The sequence below is a fragment of the Chionomys nivalis genome, chromosome 18, assembly GCF_950005125.1.
Source record: "Chionomys nivalis chromosome 18, mChiNiv1.1, whole genome shotgun sequence".
Taxonomy (NCBI): domain Eukaryota; kingdom Metazoa; phylum Chordata; class Mammalia; order Rodentia; family Cricetidae; genus Chionomys; species Chionomys nivalis.
Genome location: NC_080103.1, coordinates 32,741,354 through 32,763,046, shown reverse-complemented (window position 1 = coordinate 32,763,046; position 21,693 = coordinate 32,741,354). Strand labels below are relative to the sequence as shown.

At 41.5% G+C, this 21,693-nt stretch overlaps 1 protein-coding gene across 3 annotated transcripts in view; it reads left to right on the top strand.

The window, feature by feature from the left end:
• The window catches only part of Tlcd4 (TLC domain containing 4), a 56,125-nt gene extending 35,664 nt beyond the window's left edge, over positions 1 to 20,461 (top strand). For all 3 annotated transcript variants that reach the window (XM_057793682.1, XM_057793680.1, XM_057793681.1), the window contains exons 6-7: positions 14,724 to 14,797; positions 15,057 to 20,461. In XM_057793682.1, the coding sequence (XP_057649665.1) occupies positions 14,724 to 14,797; positions 15,057 to 15,375 (393 nt within the window). In that variant the 3' untranslated portion in view covers positions 15,376 to 20,461. The remainder of the gene's footprint in view (positions 1 to 14,723; positions 14,798 to 15,056) is intronic.
• The last annotated feature ends 1,232 nt before the right edge of the window (positions 20,462 to 21,693 follow it).

Below are 21,693 nucleotides of genomic sequence, written 5' to 3'. Positions count from 1 at the left end.
CTTGCAGGCTGGTCCTGCAGTTGGATTTTTCTTTGGGCCTCCAGCTCACAAATAATGACAGAGACTTATCAATTCTGAAAGCTCTTGTTTCACTAGCTCTTATAACTTAAATTAATCTGCTTTTATTAATCTACATTTTACCATGTGACTTCCCCCTGTGTTTTATTCTGTATGTTCGACATCTCGCATCTCCATGGTGTCCCCCATATGCCTGAATTAATCTCCTCTTCCCTTCCCTGGAAGTCCTGCCTATACCTCCTGCCTAGCTATTGGTCATTCAGCTTTTTATTACACCAATCATAGCAATACATCTTCACAGTGTACAAATATCCCTCATGGTTCACTGAGGCGTTATCACCCTCACTGCTGAGGGGACTATTCTGGTTCTTTGAAGATGATTTCTCCTGCTCAAGATGGCCTTACCACCATGACACCTGCCCTTGGTGGGTGGGTGGGTGGGGGTCTGACTTAGACTTAGATGGAGAGATGTAGGTTTCTTTGGGATCCTGATGCTTTGTGAAATGTCTGAGGAGATAGATGAAAAGCAAAGGCGGAGGTGCCAGGTCTCGTTGTGCTTTTTGTTATCTTGTGGGCCCAAGGGAAGAGTCAGTGCTTTTTAGAAAAAGCAGTTTCTCAGCGTCTGCTATTAATAATCTTATACTCCTTTAAATATATGATAGTTTTTCCCCTCATGCAGTAAACTTGCAGCCCATTTTGCAACCTTCTAAGAAGGCTAGCAAAACAGTAATTATTTTTCTGGAGTAAAGTGTCATAAAATCCTTATTACTCATAAGAATCATTATTTAGAAACAATTTGGTTTGACATGTCTGCAGCTGTCTAAAGATCTTTTTTCTTAAATGGTCTTACTGGAACTAAATCAAAACGTAGGAGTAGAAGTAGGTTTCCTTCAGGTTTTAAATATATCTTCTAGTGAAAAATAGTTTAAATAGCAAGATGTGGATCCTAGCCTCTGCATGCGTGGACATGGACACCTGCTCATACACATGCATGGACATGCAGGCATATACACATCATAAACATCTCCATTGCAGAGCCATGAAATAAATGCCACTCGCTAGTCTTTTATGGTTAATGGAGTTAGGAAGCAAAATGTTTATTTTAAAAAGTTTTTATTTTTGGAGACAGGGTTTCACTGTGTAACCTTGACTGTCCTGAAATGTGCTAAGTAGACCAGGCTGGCCTTGAACTCACAGAGATCCACTTGCCTCTGCCTCCTAAGTGCTGGGATTAAAGGTGTACGCCACCACACCCAGTTAAAAATATTTTAATAGTGTTCTTAACAATATTCAACACATACACATACTGTATTCCCTCCCCTATTGTTTCCCATTAAGAAAACAATTGAGGGACTGAAGAGATGGCTCAGTGGCTTAGGAACTTGCTTTGTGAGTGGAGGACTGGGTTTGGATCTCTAGAACCCTCATGGGGCATACAGCAGCCCTCCTGGTAATTCCAGCTTTAGGGTAAGACAGGGGATCCCCAGAGCAAAACTAGATATATCAGCAGCAGGGTTGTACTGAGAAACCACACCTTAGTTAAGACAGTGGCAGAAGAGCCATGGTGGCTGATTTCCCACAATCCCATCTGTGCCGTGTGCCTGCACGCATGCATACTCTCATACGACACACACACATGAAAATGGCAAGAAAAGAAAAAATTTAGGCAACTTCCATGATATCTACCTTTGCCAATTTTAGGACTTTGTCTCAGCATTTACTGTTTGGCATAGAATGTTTGATTGATTGATGTGAGCATTCTCATAACTTGCAGGCATAGCTGAGTCTCTACTTGGCATTTCCCCCATTTTAGCATAGGCTCTGGACTCCGAAGCACAGGGAAAAATAAGCAAAGGACAAGGGAGGCAGGGCCTTTCCTACTGTTTCACCGTCCTCTGAGAGCAAGGGATGCTTTACACAAATGTATAGTGGGAATGGTCTCAGCACATCCTTCCCCTTTTTATCTTTATGTCTGCTAGGCTTTTTAAACCCATTTTCCTGTCAATGCAGAAATAAATAATGAGAGAGAACCGCTGCTGGGTGGTGCTGCCACACGGTCACATACCAGTTCATGTGGAAATCGTAACTAGATAAAGGCTCCTTCCCTTTGTTTCTGGAGTGCCAAGCTTTGGGTTTTGAACCCGTGTAGCTCTTACTGTTACAGCCAGGTGTCCATTACCTGGTACCTAGTGCTGCAGTGTGGTGCTTCAGGGGCCAGGACCCCAGCGCTTAGCATTTAGCTCTGGCCTTCTGCTTAGCACCTGGAGATAGTAGCTCTCCCTGCAGTGTCTTCTTCTGCCCACCTCCATGTTCCCCCCCTCCCATCTCTCAGCTCTCAGCAGTTCCACAATTCTTAATGGTCTCATATCTCCACATTCTCTGCTCTCAGACCCACCTGTCTGCCTGCTTGCCTGTTGCCTTCCCGTTCTTCCTTTTTTTTTTTTAAGTCTTGTTCTCTATGTAGCCCTGGCTGCTTTTCCTAGACCTCACTATGTATACGAGGCTGGTCTTACACTCGGAGATCTGTCTCAAGCCGTTCTTAAACTTTTCTGTCCTATCTATAGCTGCTGGCTGTGCCTAGAGCTGTCAGCCCTGGCTGTCACCCACTCTTTATGCAACCAGCTTAGCCTGCCCTACCTTACACGACAGGTAGGCAATTACACCGTTTGGATGATGTCTCGTTGGCCTCTCTGCTGCTTTGTAGGGGCTGTGAACAAGGGGAAGAACTGGACCGCCCCCTAATGATGAGAATGCTGCTTGCGTGGCCGGGGTGGATGTGTTGTAGGTCCCATGGGTGTGGGAGGAACCCCTCCCTACCAGGCTGACATCTGACCCAGTAAGACTAGACTATCTGTGCTTAAGATCATCTAACATGCTGCAGGCATGATCATTTAAGGATCATCTCAAGCTGACTTTGGCAAAGAAAGACTTCTTTGGAGTGGCAGGGAAGGTCAGGTGACCGCCTAGCTCCAGTTTCTACTAGTCTGGAGTCTCATGAAGGCATTAGTGGCTGGGTGAGAGTCTCCTGCAGGCATCTGTGAGAGCTGTTGAACCATTGATTGTCCTGATACGCACTGAAAAGGTGCTCACTTGATTGGCAGCTCCCATTGACTCTTCAGAAATGGCAGGTGAAAGTTTTCCCTGTCACCTTCTCATACTCTTCAGCCATGTCCTTCACAGTCTTGACTAACTCTGGAACTGAAGGTGGCCGCAGTGTCTCCCAATCCAGGCTTTCCCTCTTCCGGTCCTGATGAAGAGGTTCGGTTTCCACTCTCGGCTGTTGTTGCTGTGGCTGGACATGAGGGATGGACCTGACAGCTGTCAGTCAAGCTGCTGAACTCCCTACCACGATAGCCCCACTTATTTCAAAGAAAAAGTTGTGTACATCAGCAAACTTGAAAAAAAAGTGTAGTTGGGTGGTGGTGGTGCATACCTTTAATCCCAGCACTTGGGAGGGAGAGGCAGGAGGAACTCTGTGAGTTCCGAGGCCAGCCTGATCTACAAGAGCTAGTTCAGGACAGGTTTCAAAGCTACAGAGAAACCCTGTCTCAAAAAAACCAAAAGAAAAGAAAAAAGAAGTTTTAACTGTTAGCTACTACATAACCTTACCCTGGGCCTCCTGAGGTGTCTCAGAGCTTGGTATATGATGATTTTATAAAAAAAAAAAAAAAAAAAACTGTTAACCAAGAAGATAAAAATGACTATCCTGGTCAGTATTTAATTGTTAAGTAGATTTTTCTAAAAGCAAGCTTATCATATGATTCTACTTATACGGGATGTTAGAATAACTAAGTCCCTAGGGAGAAAATAGATTCCAAGTTGCCAAGAACTGGGCAGAAGGGATAATGGGGGCTTATTGTTTCATGGGACCAGAGTCTTAGCTGGAGAATTTGAAAAAGTTCTGGGAGTGGTGACAGTTCCATGACAGTATGAATGTCCTTATTGTCACTGACTGCACACTTCTAAAACCATCATGTCGTGTATATTTTATCGCAATAAATTATGAAAAGAAAGCTTATTTATGAAAAGTTAGAGAGAAAGACTATTGTGTTGGATAATGTATTGTAGTTTTTAGATAAAGCTACACACTAAAACAAGAAGCCTAAAGAAATAGAGCTTACATTTGCATTTCGATTTAATAACTAGAGAAAAAGAGAAATACCCTGGAGGTTTTGACCACACTTTACTTCTTTCAATAGCATATATTACAGCTGACAATGAAAGCAGTTTTCAAATTTAGGCACCACCAGGAAAGGCACAGTTTCTAGTTAGAAAATGTTCTAATTTGCCAAACCCAATGGAGCCCCTATCTGGAGCCCCTAATCGTACATCTGTTCAGGGGAGAAATAGTTAGGAGAGCAGCCAGTTGACTGTAGAGGCAAGATTAGGTGCCCACTTCATTGTATCAGATGAATGGAGGACCCAGAGTTGAGAGAAGACATCCTCTTCCTGAGAGATAGGCAGGAGTTGGGCTGGCAGGAAATGGGGTTTGTGGGGCATAGTCGGGGTGAACATTTGGGTAAGATGTGGTACCTGAGGTATATATAGAGTGGAAATTCTAACTAACATGCCTTGTATTTTTACAGTTCATAAAATGGTTGTAGGATCTGAAGAGAGAGAGAGAGAGAGAGAGAGAGAGAGAGAGAGAGAGAGAGAGAGAGAGAGAGATTAGATAGAGGGGGGGAGGGAGAGAGAGATTAGATAGAAGGGGGAGGATATTGGTAGGTTTCACGCAGCTGGCAGGTGCTGAAGGCTCTCTGATGGGGGGGGACCTGTAAACAGAGCATCAGCTTGTGGCTGGTTCCTCTGAGAGGTTCGGCTTCCTGCACTTGGCAGGTATTTTCTAAAAGGGGCATTCTCAGGAGGAGACCTGGGGAGGAAGCAGGGCTTCTCCAGACCCAGCTATGGAGCACACAGAACTCCGTCAATCAAGTGAGTGGCCAATGGCATCCCAGTTCAAAGAGAAGGAAGCAGCCTTTCAGCCCCTGCTGGAAGGAGCCTGCAGGTCTGCAGAAAGCGGAGAGAAGCAATGTTGATGTCCATTTTCAGAGACTGCTCTGTCTTGGTTTGCCAGCTTTAGATAACGTGTAAGGGAAAGCTTTTAACTTTGTTTCTAATTGGCCTTTCTTCAGAAGGGAGTGAGCTCTTGGCCTCAGAGGTGACACTCCTATGTAGCAGATTCAGCTCAGGAAAAAAGCGTCAACTGCTTGCGGTGCCAGGCATTGTGGACAACAAGGCACAGGATTATAGGTGCTTGGCAGGTGCTGGGCACTGTGATAGACAAGCCGAGAGAGATCTGTGGAGAAATCGACCTAACCGGGAGCTGAGGGGCCTGGGGAAAGTTTTCTAGAGGAAACGGAGCAGATTCTTCTGGAAAACCCTGTATGGTATGGTGGAGGTGTGTGTAAACCATGCTTAATCACAGCAAAGGGAGCTAGTTCCCAAGGTACCACTCAGCTTGCTCTGTGCTGGAATCACCTGTGAGACTGTGAAGAGAGATGACTGATCCCTAGTTCCCGGGTTGCAGAGTCAGTCTGGTGGGATCTAGGCCTAGGGCGATGGCTCAGCGGTCAAAGCACTTGGTGCGCTAGCATGAGGACCCGAGTTTGGATCCCTAGCACCCATGGAAAAGCCTAATTGGCGATGTGAATCTGTTATAGGACAGTGTCGGAGGGAGGGAGATAATCAGATCCTAGGTTCAGTGAGAGAACCTGTCTCAAAAAATAAAGTGGAAAGCGACAATGGAAGACAGGTGATAGCCCTCTGACCTCCAAGAGTACATGCAAAGGTGAGTGAGTGCATCTTGACACGCTTGAGACACACATGGAACACATATAGAACACACACACACACACGGAAGAAAGTAAGAGATGGCTCCTCAGACAGACATAAATGCAGACAAAACGCCAATGCACATACAATAAAATAAATAAATCAAGGTGGGAGATGGTGGTGTATGCTTTTAATCCCAATACTTGGGAGGCAGAGGCAGGTGGATCTCTGTGAGTTTGAGGCCAGTCTGGTCTACAGAGCTAATTCAAGGACAGCTAGGGTTGTTACACAGAGAAACCCTCTGTCTCTAAAAACCAACAAAACAAAACAAACAAACCCAAAAGGAAAAAAAAAATAAAAATTAAAAATTAAAAAATTTTTTTTAAAAACCCTGTGCTTATCTAACAAGTTCCCAGGCCTTGTTCTAGGCACCATACTTGGGAACCACTGGGCTCCAAATAAGAGTGAAGATTTCCTTGGGAGGACAGGGTTTAGAAGGCCTCAGCTTTTTTTTTTTGGTAGAGAATTTGTACTTTGGGAGATTATGGTTAGAGAAAGGCATTTTCCAAGGCACTATTTTTACCAGTAACTTGATTGTAAAGGCTATCATAAAGTTATATTGCCTCTGGCACTAATTTGATGCCTTGGTTAGCGGCCACACTTTATCGTATGTTGTTATGAAGGGAGTTGGAAGAAGTGATCAGCAACTGCTTTCAATGCAGTGTGTTTCCATTAGCCAGTAAATTAAAATTAAAAATTTTAAAAATCAAGAATAATTAAGTCTCATTATTGAGAAGAAGAATTGGGGCAGCTGGAGAAACGGCTCACTAAAGAGCACCGGCTGATCTAGGACCTGGTTCAGGTCCCAGCACCCACACGGCAGCTCATAACTGTAACTGCAGTCCCAAGACATCTGACGCCCTCTTCTACCCCGGTTGGCACCAGGCACACATGCGAAGCATATACATGCATGTAGGCAAAACATTCGTATGCATAAAATATGTAAACCAGTCAATAAATACAAACTTTTAAAAGCCCACAAATTTTGGCAGTGGAACTTTAGCCAAGTTTAGTCATTTGTCAAGGAAGTCGGTATACTTTAGGAACATATTAACTCATATTATTTTGTAGCTATCTGGTTAGTCATGTTCTGTAAACATTGGGCAACATTATGACACACGCCACAGCCTTAAAATACCTGACCCAAGGAAAAAGAAACATGTTAGTGAACATAGACTGGAAGAAGACCTTCTTTAGCCCAGGGAGTGAGCACATTGACTTTAAAAACCAAGCACTCACGCTTATTACACACGTGAATCCATGGTAGTGAGGGGCATTTCAGATGTGTGGCCACACCCACAGTCCCAGCACTTGCAGGGGGAACCATGAGGATCATGTGGTGAAGGCTAGCCTCAGTTATATAGTGAGACTCTCGTCTTAAAACGAAACAAGAAGTGGGGTGAGGAAAGACAGACAGGAAAAAAAAAACCCAAAATAGAGGGATTATTGTAACAAAAATATTTTTAACACTTTTGTACCTGCTTCAAGTAAGAATCCCACTAAAAATAACTTTCTCCTTTGCATAATTTTTCCCAACACTTACGGATATATTTTCAAAGTTCATCTCTCTTGCTTTAATTCAGCACAGGACTTAGAGAAATCCAGTTTATATTTTATTTGGATGATGTACACTTAAATGTTCTTCTAATCTTATTTTTTTCTTTAAAAACATACTGTTTTCTTTTGAGATGAGGACTTTATGTAGCCGAGGTTGGCTAGAACTTAGGATCTTCCTTGGTGCTGGGATAAGAGTTGTATGCCAGCATGCTGAGATTTAAGTCAAATACTCCAGCTATTCATTTTTTAAAAAATTATTTATCATTTTATATGTATGTGCATGTATACCTTAGTATATGCATGGTGCATTTTGTAAGTGCCTGGTGCTTGCAGAGACCAGAGAGGATGCCAGGTTCCCGGAACTAGTGTTGCGGGTGGTTAATGAGTTGCCGTGTGGGTGCTGGGAGGCAAAGCCTCATCTGCAAGAGTAGCGAGTGCTCTTAACTGCCGAGCCATCTTTTCAACCCCTCGGCAATTCTCCTGGACAAATTCAGCTGTGCTTTAAGAAGCCGCCATGATTTTTTATTAAGAATGCACATAAAGTATGCATGAACTTGCAATGTGAGCAGCAGTTTGCTTTCTGTTATTTTTAAAGTGCTTCTTCATGCCGTGCAAATTAGAGAGATTGGACTGTCCTGCTTTTCATCCCTTTGTTTCCTAGCTGCAAATGTGACTTCTGATATGTATTAAAATGAATTTGTGTAATAAAACAAAAATGAGTGTGACCTATCCAAGGAAGACACACCTGAAATCCTACATCCCAAGAAACCCTTCCTATGATGGTGTGTCTTCCTCATGGCAACTCTGATGTATGGTTTCTGAGAATGGGACATTCTGATGCGACCGAAGTACATTGTAATTGTGAGCAGCCATAGTCCCTCAGACTTTGGATGTTGGATTGACAGCTGTGATTTGCATGGTTTAATCTCTGAGGTTGAATTTTCTAGAGCGAGTATTTTTATAAGAGTTTATGTAATGGGGGGCTCAAGAGATGGCTCAGCAGTTAAGAGCATTGCCTGCTCTTCCAAAGGTCCTGAATTCAATTCCCAGCAACCACGTGGTGGCTCACAACCATCTGTAATAAGGTATGGTGCCCTCTTCTGGCCTTCAGGCATACATGCAGACAGAATATTGTATACATAATAAATAAATAAATATTTAAAAAAAAAGAGTTTATGTAATGGAAGAGATGACTTGTGATACTGCCAGAATGCCTAGACATAACTGATAGGAGAAGGTCATCATTCTTGTATATGGAAATATATATACTATTAACGGTCAGATGGAAAGACCCATAATATTGAATTAAAGAGAAATATAGTCAAAACAAAATAGACTGTTTAATATGCAGAAAAGAATTGGGGATTCCACATTGGTATGAGTTGAATTAAGTTCGCTCTAAGCTTTCTATGTTGAGTCTCTAGCTTCCAGTACCTCTTATTGTGTATTTGAAAATAGGTCCAGCCGGGCGGTGGTGGCGCACGCCTTTAATCCCAGCACTCAGGAGGCAGAGGCAGGCAGATCTCTGTGAGTTTGAGGCCAGCCTGGACTACAAGAGCTAGTTCCAGGACAGGAACCAAAAGCTACGGAGAAACCCTGTCCATTGGAAAAAAAGAAAAAAAGAAAAAAAGAAAATAGGTCCATTTACATATGTTAAGAGGAGTTTCTATTGCTGAAGGGTGGACCTTTAATAAACCATTACTGATGTCCATATTAGAAGGGCGGTTTGGGCCCAGGAATTCTGTGTGAAGACAGGAGTTAGGCCACCAAACTTGAGGAACCGTCAAGCCAGTAGCAAGGGTGGAACAGAGAATTCCCTTGACCTTCAGAGGCATGTACCTGTTGGCACCTTCACCTCAGACTTCTGGCTTCTAAAATTGTGACACACTGTACCCTCCACCTACCACCTGTTTCTTTGTTGCAACCCTCCCAAATTAATACACTTTCAGTTGAAGAGATATAAAGGCATAGAAGGACAAGTCTGGGATGCAGTGGGCAGCTACATCTAAATCAAGCTGTGCCTTCTTCATCTTCCAGGAAGGTGTTGATGCTCAGTTGAAAGTAACAGGCTTTGAGTTAGCTTGTGCAATTCCATATGAACACACACATCGGATTTTCCTCTTGATTGCTACATGAGATTGAGTAAACTTGCATTTCCTAATTCCAAGACTGTAACTCAGATTTCCTCTTGATAAAATGGGTGCAGAGAGGAGGATTGTGGGGCTGAAAAGATGTTTTGACCTTTTGCAATGTAGAGCTGATTCTATCAGATGGGAACAGTGTTCAGGCTCTTCAATAGTCCCATGATGAATTGAGTCAAGGCAACAAAATATGCCCAACCTCCAGCCCCTGCTTTGGGTACTTTTTGAAGAACAGAGTTAGACCTGGAAAACTAATAAGAGTTTGTGGTACATTGTTAATGGTGTTGCTCAGCTTGTGTTTGTCTATAGACAGAAGTTTTTGTCCTGCCTGGCCCCACAGTTACTCAGCCCCAACAAAACAGACAGAAGCTTATATTAATTATAAACTGGTTGGCCTATTAGCTCAGTGTTATTTTTCACTAACTCTTACAAACTTAAATTAACCCATAATTCTTGTCCATGTTAACCACATGGCTTGGTACCTTTTTATTAGTGAGACATCTTGCTTCCTCTGTATCTGGCTGGTAACTGAAGACTGAGCCTTTCCTCTTACAAGAATTCTCCTAGTCTGGTTGCCCTGCCTATACTTCCTGCCTAAATACTGACCAATCAGTGTTTTATTAAGCCAATACAAGTGATGAATCTTTACTGGGTACAAGAGCATTATTCCACAGCACTTCCCCTTTTTATCTTTTCAAAACAAGAACTATAAATCTAATCTCCTTTATTTAGTTTTTTTCCTGACTGTCATCCATAACAACTTGTAACCAACACTCTAAACAAAGACAAATATCCATAATCCAATTTTTGGGAATGTGGGCATAGTTTTCTAGGCTACTTATTGCTGATTGGGGGAACCTAAAGAAAATTTAAGATTATGATCAAGTATTGGCTGGAGTATTCTTTGAGACTGGATCATCTCAGCCAACAGTCTTCAAGCTGTTCTGGATATGGAACTCAGAGGAACCTCCATCAGAGGCACTTTGAAACATTGGATTATCTGGGCTATTCGCTCCTATCGGAGATTTTTCAGGGAGTCTTCCTTGATCAAATATGATTTTTCTTAACCCAAAATGAATCCACAGCCTCTCATTTCCTGTAGAAACAAAAGCAAAACCTCTTATCCAAAGTAGCATATCTTTTGACATACTTTGAAGTCAAGTTATTTTCAAAATATATAGGTTGGATTAACCCAGCAGCATTTATAATCAAATGTCTTTTAACAGCTGTTGCTCCTTCCTCAGCAGTCAAACTTTTTTTGTTGTTTTTTGTTTTTTTGTTTTTGTTTTTGTTTTTCGAGACAGTTTTCTCTGTAGCTTTGGTGCCTGACCTAGAACTAGCTTTTGTAGACTAGGTTGGCCTCGAACTCACAGTAAACTGCCTGCCTCTGCCTCCCGAGTGCTAGGATTAAAGGCATGTTTTCCATCTTTACATGGCTTTTTAAAAAAACTCTTACTTTTATTTTTAATATTTGTTTTTTTTGTTTGTTTGTTTTGAGACAGGGTTTCTCTGTGTCCTGGATCTCACTCTGTAGACCGGGCTGGTCTTGAATTCACAGAGATCCACCTGCCTCTGCTTCTTGAGTGCTGGGATTAAAGGCATGTGCCACCACTGCCTGGCCTTTCTCTTTTCACAAGAACCTTGAATCTAATTTCCTTTGTTTAGCTTTTTTCCTGATCATTACCAATAGTAACTTGAACCAACCCCCCTAAACAATGACAAATATCCATAATCCATTGAATGACCAAAACCCACCAACCCCACCTCTTGGAAACGTGGGCATAGGTTTTATAGCATAACATAGGTTCCTTCCTGAAGATGAAAGACAGGCACACATGTTGGCCAATTTTAACATCTTGCCAAAGCGGGGAAATGTATTACCTGCTAAGTTCCTTGCACCTGTACAACTTCTGACATTGAGGATGTTATGTTCAATCACTTATAAATTTCACCAAAACCTTCAGAACAACTTACTTAAAAAATAACTTTGTGTGAGGATAGCCTCTGAAGATAACGCATGCCTACAAGGCAGCCATGATTTTGCTGGCCACAAAGATGCTTGAAAAGCCAGCTGCTACAAACTCATAGTTTCTGAGCTGGAACACACACAAAAAAATGGCTTGCTTTGATTTTTAAATAAGTTGAGGATGAAAATGTAGAAAAATAAGAACAGTAAAACAAATGTTTATGGGCAGTCTCTCAGACTGCTTTGATTGTTGAGGAGGTTACAGGAGGAAACCATCTTCGTTTGAGTTGTTTGAGTGTTGGTTGGGGAAAAAAAAGAAATCATACAATTACTCAGCTTTTGGAAGCAAGGTAATCAAAACTTAAATATAAATTAGGGCATGGACTTGTAGCTCAGTAGTTAAGTGCTCGCCTGGCATGCAGAGAGCTCTGGGTTTTGCCCACAGCAGCACTTCATGTCAGGCATGGTGGAGGAAGGAAGATTAGGAGTGCAGAGTCCTCTTTGGTTCCCTGGTGAGTTCAAAGTCAGCATGAGCTGTACATGGCACTGCTCTGAAACAACAACAAAATTTACTAGATAGTGGTGCCATAACAAACAGGAATCTGTCATAGCTTATCAGGGAGTCCAGGGTACTTTAAGTATGAAAACACATGGCTATTGAGAGAGATGGAGTATAGATGATGACCTCCTACCTATAAAGGAACTGGACTGACTGGAAACAGAGTGACTAGATGTTCCTGGGGAACAGGAAACTTAATTTTTATAATTCTAAAAGCCTGCCATTGCAATAAAAACATTCTAAGCCAGGCGGTGGTGGCACACACCTTTAATCCTAGCACTTAGGATACAGAAGCAGGCAGATCCCAGTGAGTTCTAGGCCAGCCTGGTCTACAGAGCTAGCTAGTTCCAGGACAGCTAGGGCTGTTACACAGAGACACCCTGACCCCAAAAATCAAAATAAATAAATACCACCAATATGCATTTTAGATCCTAGCATCTTTGTTGGGAGATCATGTAACTTGGGCTTATTATCAGAATGGATTGACAATAGAAACCGACACATAGTTGGCTGAGGAGCTGAAATGCAAGTCAAAGCAAACCTCATGCTTCATTGTAGTACTTTTTTAAAAGATTTATTATGTATACAACATTCTGCCTTTATGTATGCCCACACGCCAGAGGAGGGCGCTAGATCTCATTACAGATGGTTGTGAGCCACCATGTGGTTGCTGGGAATTGAACTCAGGACCTCTGGAAGAGCAGACAGTGCTCTTAACCACTGAGCCTTCTCTCCAGCCCCCATTGTAGTAGTTTTACACAGTACATTAAAAAACTTAATCCCAGCACTTGGGAGGCAGAGGCAGGCGGATCTCTGGAGTTCGAGACCAGCCTGGTCTACAAGAGCTAGTTCCAGGACAGGCTCCACAACCACAGAGAAACCCTGTCTCGAAAAACCAAAAAAAAAAAAAAAAAAAAAAAAACTTCCCCTCAGGCTGCAGGCAGTCACTGGAAAGAAGTGGTACTGAAAAAGGAAACAGAAAAGAAATATCCTGTTCATAGACAGGGGAAAAAATGTTATTTTTAAACTCATTCTGGTTCTAATTCATTTTATTTTGTTTATTTCATTATTAAAATTTGTTATGTATTCTAGAAACATACCATATAGCCTGTTTAACTGTTCAGCAGAGGTAAAGGGACAGTAAGAATGGTTGTAGAAGTACTGTCATTAAAAATCTCTGTTGAGTTAGGTTGTTAGTACTAACGGGCACTGTTAACGTCACCATGTCTGTGTGAAATCAGTGAACCCACACACATCCTGACATCTGACACTCCGCTGTTTAGGTGTCAGTGTCCTGGGTCACTGGTTTGATCATTAAGCATCCCTCCTCCCTTCTTACTCACACATTCCAGTGACACGAAAGACAATGAACTTGAAAATAGCTCCAGGAAAGCTAATTCTATGGCCAAACCCCCAAAATAATGCTTCATGTTATTTTATCATGGAATACCTGATCAGAAAGTAGTTTACCAAGTTTTGTGTGCATCTGTGGATTGGGAATGGGCAGACGTTTCTCCGATTTATCACAGCTCTGATAAGATTAGACATGCTGGAGTGACCCCATCTGCCTTGTGGCAATTGTAAAATCTCGTGTGTGTGTGTGTGTGTGTGAGTGTTGGGGGGGGGGACTCACGCATGGAAGTCACAGGACAATTTTCCTTCCACCATGTGTGATCCAGGCATCAAACTGAGCCATCTTACCAGTCTACCTCATAGCAATATTAAAAGTACATTAAATACAATTCCAAGAATTTTATTTCTAATGTTTGTTGTATTCTGCTGTATTTTTCATTTTATTACATTGGCAGAATGTGCTAAGTATTATGTTTCAATTTTGAAAGATCCCAGGCTTGTGTGTGTGTGTGTGTGTGTGTGTATTGTTTTAGCTATAGGATCTTCTAGATGACAGGTATATATTTCTAGATCTAGCATTGTTGTGTTTAGCAAACATATACTTGCTTACAGATGAATTATCACAGTATGGGATAATTACACTTTTGAGATGTTTAAACACTTCTACTTCATAATGGATATTAAAGGAATGCCCATAGTGTTACTATAAAACTCTTTAACTTTCAAAATTCCCCCTTCCATGTGATCATTTTCCTGAAGTGGTCTGAGGATGCTGTCGCAGCGGGGGGTAGAGAGAGGCAGTTCACTGTGAGTCAGTTGCTTGATTTCTGCTTTCCTAGGTGAACAGAAAGTGCTGAGTGGACTTAAGTGTGTGATGGACCATCTTTTATCACCTGTAGAGTTCCAAGCACGTTTCTAAAGTCTGAAGAAGAAAATCAGGAGGCTGGAGAGATGGTTTAGCAGTTAAGAGCACTTGCTGCACTTCCAGAGGACCTGGGTTTGGTTCCCAGCCCCCATACGATGGCTCACAACTGTTACTGTGATCTAGGGGACCTTCTTCTGGTCTCTCAGACTCCCAGGCATGCATACGGTGCCCACACAAACAGCCAGGCCCACATTCACACACCTAAAAACCTAAAAACTAGTTTTTTTAAAAAGGAGAAAATTAATTTAATGATAAAAGGTGGACACCCGGTCTCTTTTTGTAGCGATGGATTGTACACCAGAGTGACTGGCCCTTTCTAGAATATTTGTATTTTTTGATGAGTCCCTGACACCGTTTCTGTCTCTTATCCAGAAAGATGGAATGCTAGCGTACATTGCCAACTTCCGCCTGCTTGCCGAGCTTTCCAGCCCCTTCGTGAACCAGAGGTAGGTTACCAATATTATCACTTCGAAGATGTGTGGTTTCATTTTAATCTGTGGAAAACTTTTTTCCAAGATACAGAACTCAAGTCCCCATGATTGCACCGAAAACGCTTTATCCACAGAGCCTTCTCCCCATTCTCTCTCTGAAACTGTTAGAAGCTCCGTGAATTCTTTTGTAGCCAGAAACGTGAGAGTGAGGTGATAGATTCCCAAGCCACAGAATGAGTGTGATGTTTCTTTCACTCTTTTTTTTTCTTTCCAGGTGGTTCTTTGAAGCCCTAAAGTACCCCAAGTTTTCCAAAGCCAACGTCATCAATGGAGTTCTCATGACAGTGGTCTTTTTCGTAGTGCGGATCCTCGCGATACCTCCTTTGTATTTCTTCATGTATTCCGTGTACGGAACAGAAGCCTACATGAGGCTCGGATTGGTGGTCCAGTGTACCTGGATCACTACCTGTCTTATTTTGGATGTGATGAATGTCATGTGGATGATCAAAATTACAAAAGGATGCATCAAGGTCATCTCTCTCATCAGACAAGAGGAAGTCAAGAGTAGCCTTCAGAACGGAAAACTTGATTAAAGGCGTGCTTCATCAAACACCCGTTTTTCCAAAGCCATCTTCATTCCTCCCCGCGTCACGTCTACTGATAGATGAGTTCCTGGCATGCTCCTCTACTGCTCTGTTCATTACGACTGTTATTCAGGGTTTCTGTGTCTTCTCTCTCTTTCATCTTTAGAAAAAGAAAATAAAATTTAGTTTTCACTCCCAAGATATCTTCTTTCCTTCTGCCTTTTAAGCATGGCTAGACATCGACAGGTTTCAGTAGAAGTTGTAAGTGGAGTGGAGCACCTTTTCTGAACTCGCAGTGTGCGTGGGGATCGTTCTCTGCAGAGAGAGAAATGACTGCTGGGGTGACCCGCTTCGCTGAAGGAGCGAGAACTGCTTTTAAGTCCGTAAGCAGCTCGGGATTGTTGTGCTGTGTTCTTTTCTAATGCCAATGCCTGTGTAGGGTCTGATTTCTAAGTTGCTAGCATGTCCTTTTCCCAGGCCATCAGAAATGACATAGCTTCATTTGGGTATGTGGTCATCTATTATGAAGGAGTATTTCACTCTTTGGCAATATCATGTTTGAAAATACTTCCTGCATTTTAAGATTTCAGATACTGCTTTATTTCTGTCTTTAGTGTTTCATCCAACCGTTTTAAAAACTATGTCAGGCAAGGCTTAAGACCCATTGTGTGGACCTTGGGGACGAATGTCTTCTAAAAGTGCATGCTGGGAACATGGCTTTCGTACCTGCCTTCCCCTCTGTTTCCTTGTACTTTTTCCATGAAAAGAAGATACTCTTCTTGCAAAATCTTCCCTGAGTTTAAAGCCTGACACCAGAATACCAGTCTTTCCCAGAATGCATTTGTTATACCCCAGAAATCGGCCTTGTGTTGATTGGTTAGAATGATGGCACTACAGACAGGTCAGTGTTTGGGTTTATCCGTAGACTTTCTCAAGCTTGCTTAGTCCATCTTTGCTTTGCATTTTTCTTGAGCAGGAAGGAAGAAGGTGATTTAACTCAAGTATTTTGATGATCAAAACTGTCATTCTATGTGAAGAAAGTGTGTGTATGTGTTTACTTTCACTTTGGTTCTTACAATCCAAATAATTATATATTTAGCTATTATTGCCTTTATTTATTTTTTTCTGAAGTACTTGACTTTAATGATTGTTCTTAAGAAAAAAGAGACTTAATTCAATTAGTGGTGAATACTTGAATTTAACTGAACCTAAACCAAAAGTTCTAATCCGTCTAGAGTCTCAGATTGAAGGGGAATGTTCAACTTGTTTTCATTATTCATCCTATGACGGTGAAAGGAGAGTGGTGCAATGTAGTCAGAATGGTTTCTGTGATGCAGTTTTGTCTAATTGTCTGGTACAGACAGAATCTGGCAAGGTCTAGTATGTTTAAAGATGGGAATTAAAAATTCAGCTAATCAAATGTTAAAATCAGGTCTATTTACTTTTGAAAGATAAAGTAATGTAAAAGATAGGACTTCTTTAAAGCAGCTAATGTTACATTGGTAATGGCTTGTTTATTCTACATCAGAGGCCTCAAGAGTATTGGTTGTCTAAAGGGTGAAGGTATAGGAACGCAAATGATTTTACATTGTTCTCGGCTCTTTTACAAGAAAAGTGAGCTTTTTTGTAAGGAAAGAAGACATTTATATTATAAAACTGTTTTAGAAATTCACCAAAAAGGAATAAATCTTGAGATAAGTGTTTTTAACACTTTGAATATTGCTGCAGTTCTGAACACAGATTTCAAACTCACCATCAAAACGATGACAGCATACAGTTAAGAATCTCCATGTAAGCAATAATTATTTCCTGCTTAAAAGGTCATCGCTGTTACTTTTAATTGATTGATGTAGCCAGTCATCAAATAAGTATATTCGGAATATCAAATGTTAACTAAAATTTGCCGTTCCCTTTGTCAGCAGCCCTTATTAGCTGCAGCACCCAAAAGTCAGTTCTCCACGTTCTCTCGTGGAAGAAGTGCAGTGGAAATGCCCGTGAACTGCCGCTGCAACGCAAGCCAGTCTCTGGATGGGGCTGTGTTTTTGCTGTGATTATATTTATCAACCGAAAATCCAAATAAAGACAAAACATAATATTTACTAAAACAATGAAATTTTCACTTATTGAATGACAAATTTTTGCTAGATATTTTAGATATTAAGTATTTTGGCTACGTGGATTGATTTAAACGAGTCCATTAGGCATTCTGATATTTAACAACTCTTAAAAAAATCTTTATAGAAAATAAAAGCAAATTGGTATACATTTTTAAGCAATTCTATTTTTCTAGAAAAGATTAGTGACAATCTGAATGTGTAGTACTCTAGAAAATAAAAGTTCTCATGAAACTTAAAAAAAAGAGCAAAAATAGCAGATAGCATGCAAGATCGCGGATCCTGCATTCAATATTTTGTGTGTGAGACTAAAATTTTTAAGCTTGGGTTTATAGAATTTGCACTCTTGTGTCTAAAATCACTTAGAGGACTGTTTGCATTTACTTAAAATTAAAAATGAGTTATGTATGCATGTAAGGAAATTAACTCAAATTACTCTATGGTAGGTTGACTGTTTAAATTTTAACTGCTTTTTGTTATCTCATGGGCCAGTTATGTATCAAGAGGAATAATGATAGACCGTTACCATCTCTGAGAGCTAGTTTGCTGTATTATGGATAAACTGGGTCCATAGGGGGTCTGGTTGGAAAATCACTTAGTCTATAGGTATTTTGGATGAAGTTCTTTCATTAATTTTAATAATTTGTTTAACTCAGCTTTTGTTCAAGTGTCAGATTTTTTTAATTGCTTCCTCTGAGACCTTGGGCATTTGGAGACAAGCTCTTCTTAAGGATTCATTGACTGCTGGTGACATTTCTTAGGCATCTGGAAATGTCATTTTTCATGGAGGCACAGGGAAAAGTACCATCAAAATGCGTGTTTCTTTCCTTTCAGTTTTAAGAAAAATCAACATGTCCCACAAGCCTCTATTAACATACCTGGATAAGTTTGTTCCTACATTGCTGCAAGTATGTAAAGAGGCATCTCAAGGATTGGTTTGTTTGCATTGCCTGACTTTAAGTACTTCAGTGGCTTGGGCAGCTGAAAAGCCCACATAGTTATGGATGGGCATCAGTAATGTTTCATAGAAGCTTATGCATTTTTGTGTTTGCGATTTCCTCAAAAGCAAACATTTTACTTTTGTCAGAAAAATGGCCCCATGCTTTCCAGCAGGTGTGAGCCACCACACCGGTGAGAATCTTCCTGAATGCGCGCACACACACTTCCTGGCCTTAACTACAGCTCACTGACACTAAAGCTACTGAAAGCCAGCTGTGATGCAAAAACTCTCAATGTATGCAGAAATGAGGAAAGCCCACAGGACCTGGTGTGGGAGGAGACAGCAAGACTGCTCTTCCTCTCAAAGACGGTATTTCCTTCCTCTACTGAGAGTTTTCTGTCCAAACTCACCTGGTTGCCAATCTCCTCTCTAGACTTCACTAGACTTCAGTATCCCTCCTCCATGTGCTGGGATCTCTATATGTCAACTTCTGAGACATGCCCGGTCATCTGTGTGCTTCTCAATCTCCGTGGCAAGTTTCAAAGTTTACAAATAGGTTCTGTCATGAAAACAAGCATTGTAGGACGTTTAAATAAAGATCTGACAAACCACAATTTATTAATAGGCTGCAGGAAGCCAGTAAGCATGTAATACCTGTTTACAACATAGAACAAAGGTAATTATGGTTTTGTTAGGAAACATCTGTAAGCTCTCTCTTAAACTGGTTTAGCAATAGAGTTTTATAAAGCGTTTCAGCTGGGGATTTATTGTAGGCGTGTTAATGACCTATTAAATGTTCTTTATAGACTCCATGGCAGTATTGAGGGTGTAAAATGGAGCTGTTTTGATGAGGGCAGGGTCTGGCTTGTGGCAAATTGTTTTAGTCTTACTCTTCAATAGAAAAGACTTCTGTGGTCCTGTTTACTTAAAAGCAAGCTACCAGCAGCTGAGTTAGTGTGTCTTGGAGTTCAACCCCAGGGACTCAAGTCCCTGGGACCTGTGTGGTCCAAACTTCAGCTTCTACCTACTTGATGGCATGTCATACTTGGTGTGTCTTCTGTTGTAGTGGGCAGCTTCGCGAGATGAGCTGTGTGCATCGGAAAACGTTTACATTTACCCACTTTGCACAGCAGCCTTGGTGACAGACCCTACACATAAGACCGAGCGCAATGAAAATGATTTCTAAATCTCAGATGTCTTAGCTCTATACCTCTGCTGGAAACTTGTTAGACACCATCTCAAATTTTTCTCTTTGCATTTTTCTGTAATTCTGTAATTAATGTGTGTTACAATCATTTGCTCTTTTGGCTAACCGAACTTAAAGACATAGCTGAAACATAGCTGTAAATAAGGCGTGTTCTGTATTTTTGTTTCCTGTTTGATTGGTTTCTCTAGGATTGTCTCCTTTTTACTTAAGGAATTTTTGTGTAGATGATATTCCTAAAAGTAGGATAAATTATGAAATTTTTCAATTATTGAATTTGTAATAACATTTCAACATAGATATTATTTGCAAAGGCCACTTTAAAACTGGGGTGCCTGCACTAACTATAGCGATATGTACAATTTTTCTCCAATACTATAATAGATAATCTTGTCATAAAGTTTTGGAAGCCTCTCAAAATATGCTTAATAACTTATTTCCATAAGATTGAAGAGTTATTTATAAAACATAAGACCAGTTAATTTATAAATCAGTATTACTAAGACGCATCAGTAAGTGAAATACAGTTGGCGTTCTTTGATTTTGGTTTCTGGTTGTGCTTTGTTTGAAGGGATAGAAAGTATCTTTTCAGAACTTTCATTAAAACTTTTGAAATGTTTGTATTCTTTGTATGTGTGCCACTTTACAGTTTATGCAAGTTCTAAGCAATAACCTGCATGTTCTACCTGGTCGGCATCCGTCTTCACGACAGTTTCCTTTACTATTCCGAATGATACCAGTCAACACCCTCTCCCAGCGAACACCTTGGGATTTTCTCATGTTAAAACACTACTATAACGTGGTGCAAACCTTTGTATTTTGTGAAAGAGAAATAAAGCCACAATTATTTAGTGCAAAAATCTGTCTGGTTGGTGTGTGCTTAAATAGTATGAGCGAGCGGACTGATGAGCTTGCCCTTTTCCACTCCCAGGATCACTCCTAGCAACTGCATCGTGAAAGTGGTTTTTATACCTCAAACTCCCTTCTCTCCTGGAGGAAATTCCAGCCTCAGAGAAAACCAGAAGTTGCATTTTACTTTTGTCAGAAAAATGGCCCCGTGCTTTCCAGCAGGTGTGAGCCACCACACCGGTGAGAATCTTCCCAAATGCGCGCACACACACACCTCCTGGCCTTAACTACAGCTCACTGACACTAAAGCTACTGAAAGCCAGCCGTGATGCAAAAACTCTCAGTGTTTTTAGTCTGTGCTTATTGGTGGGAGGGTTGGAGCTAGCCAATCAACAGGCCATTGTAGATTAAGGGATGCTTGGCAGTTAGATTTTAGATCTCCTGTCTTTGTCCGCGCCGCCCCCTGCATCCCGCTCCTGCACTGTACTTTTTGCCAAGTGTCTTGCTGAAATTCCCTGCTTCTCAGATTGCGAGCAGTCTGAATTGTGCATCTGGGTCTGGAGCCTCAGTAGATCCAGAAGCTGAGCACTAATTGAACAGACTGTGGAAGTGGTTTCGTCTTTGGAGAGTGTCGTGAGTCATGTTTCTCCACATACCTGAAACGTTGCATCAAGACTACCATAGGAGCAGCTGAGTTTCAACATGAACATAGCAGTCCCAGCTGTCGGCGGTGAGCGGCCCCAGGTGGAACTGCACGGATTAAAACCACTTGAAAGCAAATAGAAACAGGTCGCCCACACCTTCAGCTGTCTCCAATGCATGTAATTCACTTATTCTTCTAGTGGCCAGTCTTTACCAAAGTTTGCTTACTGGCCCTCTGGGCCCCCCATTCCTCTGGATGGTCCCTAAGCATGCCCACAATAACTATGATGTGGCAAATTTGTCATTTTCCCCTATGCAAGTAACTGATAATCTGCCACATAGCAAGGCTCTTCGTGGAAGGACTGTACATGCGTGAGTGGCTGTGTCCCTTTGCATTTAGGGCATAGTGCTCGGAACTCCGTGCCCATGGCAGGTAGTCCCTTCACTTTTATTTTCTTGTTCTTTCCTTCCCTCCTTCCTTCCCTTGTTCCCTCCTTGTCCTCCCCTTTCCCTCCTTTCTTTTTGAGACAGGGTTTTGCTGTGTAGCCCTGGCTGTTGTGGAACTCACTCTGTAGACC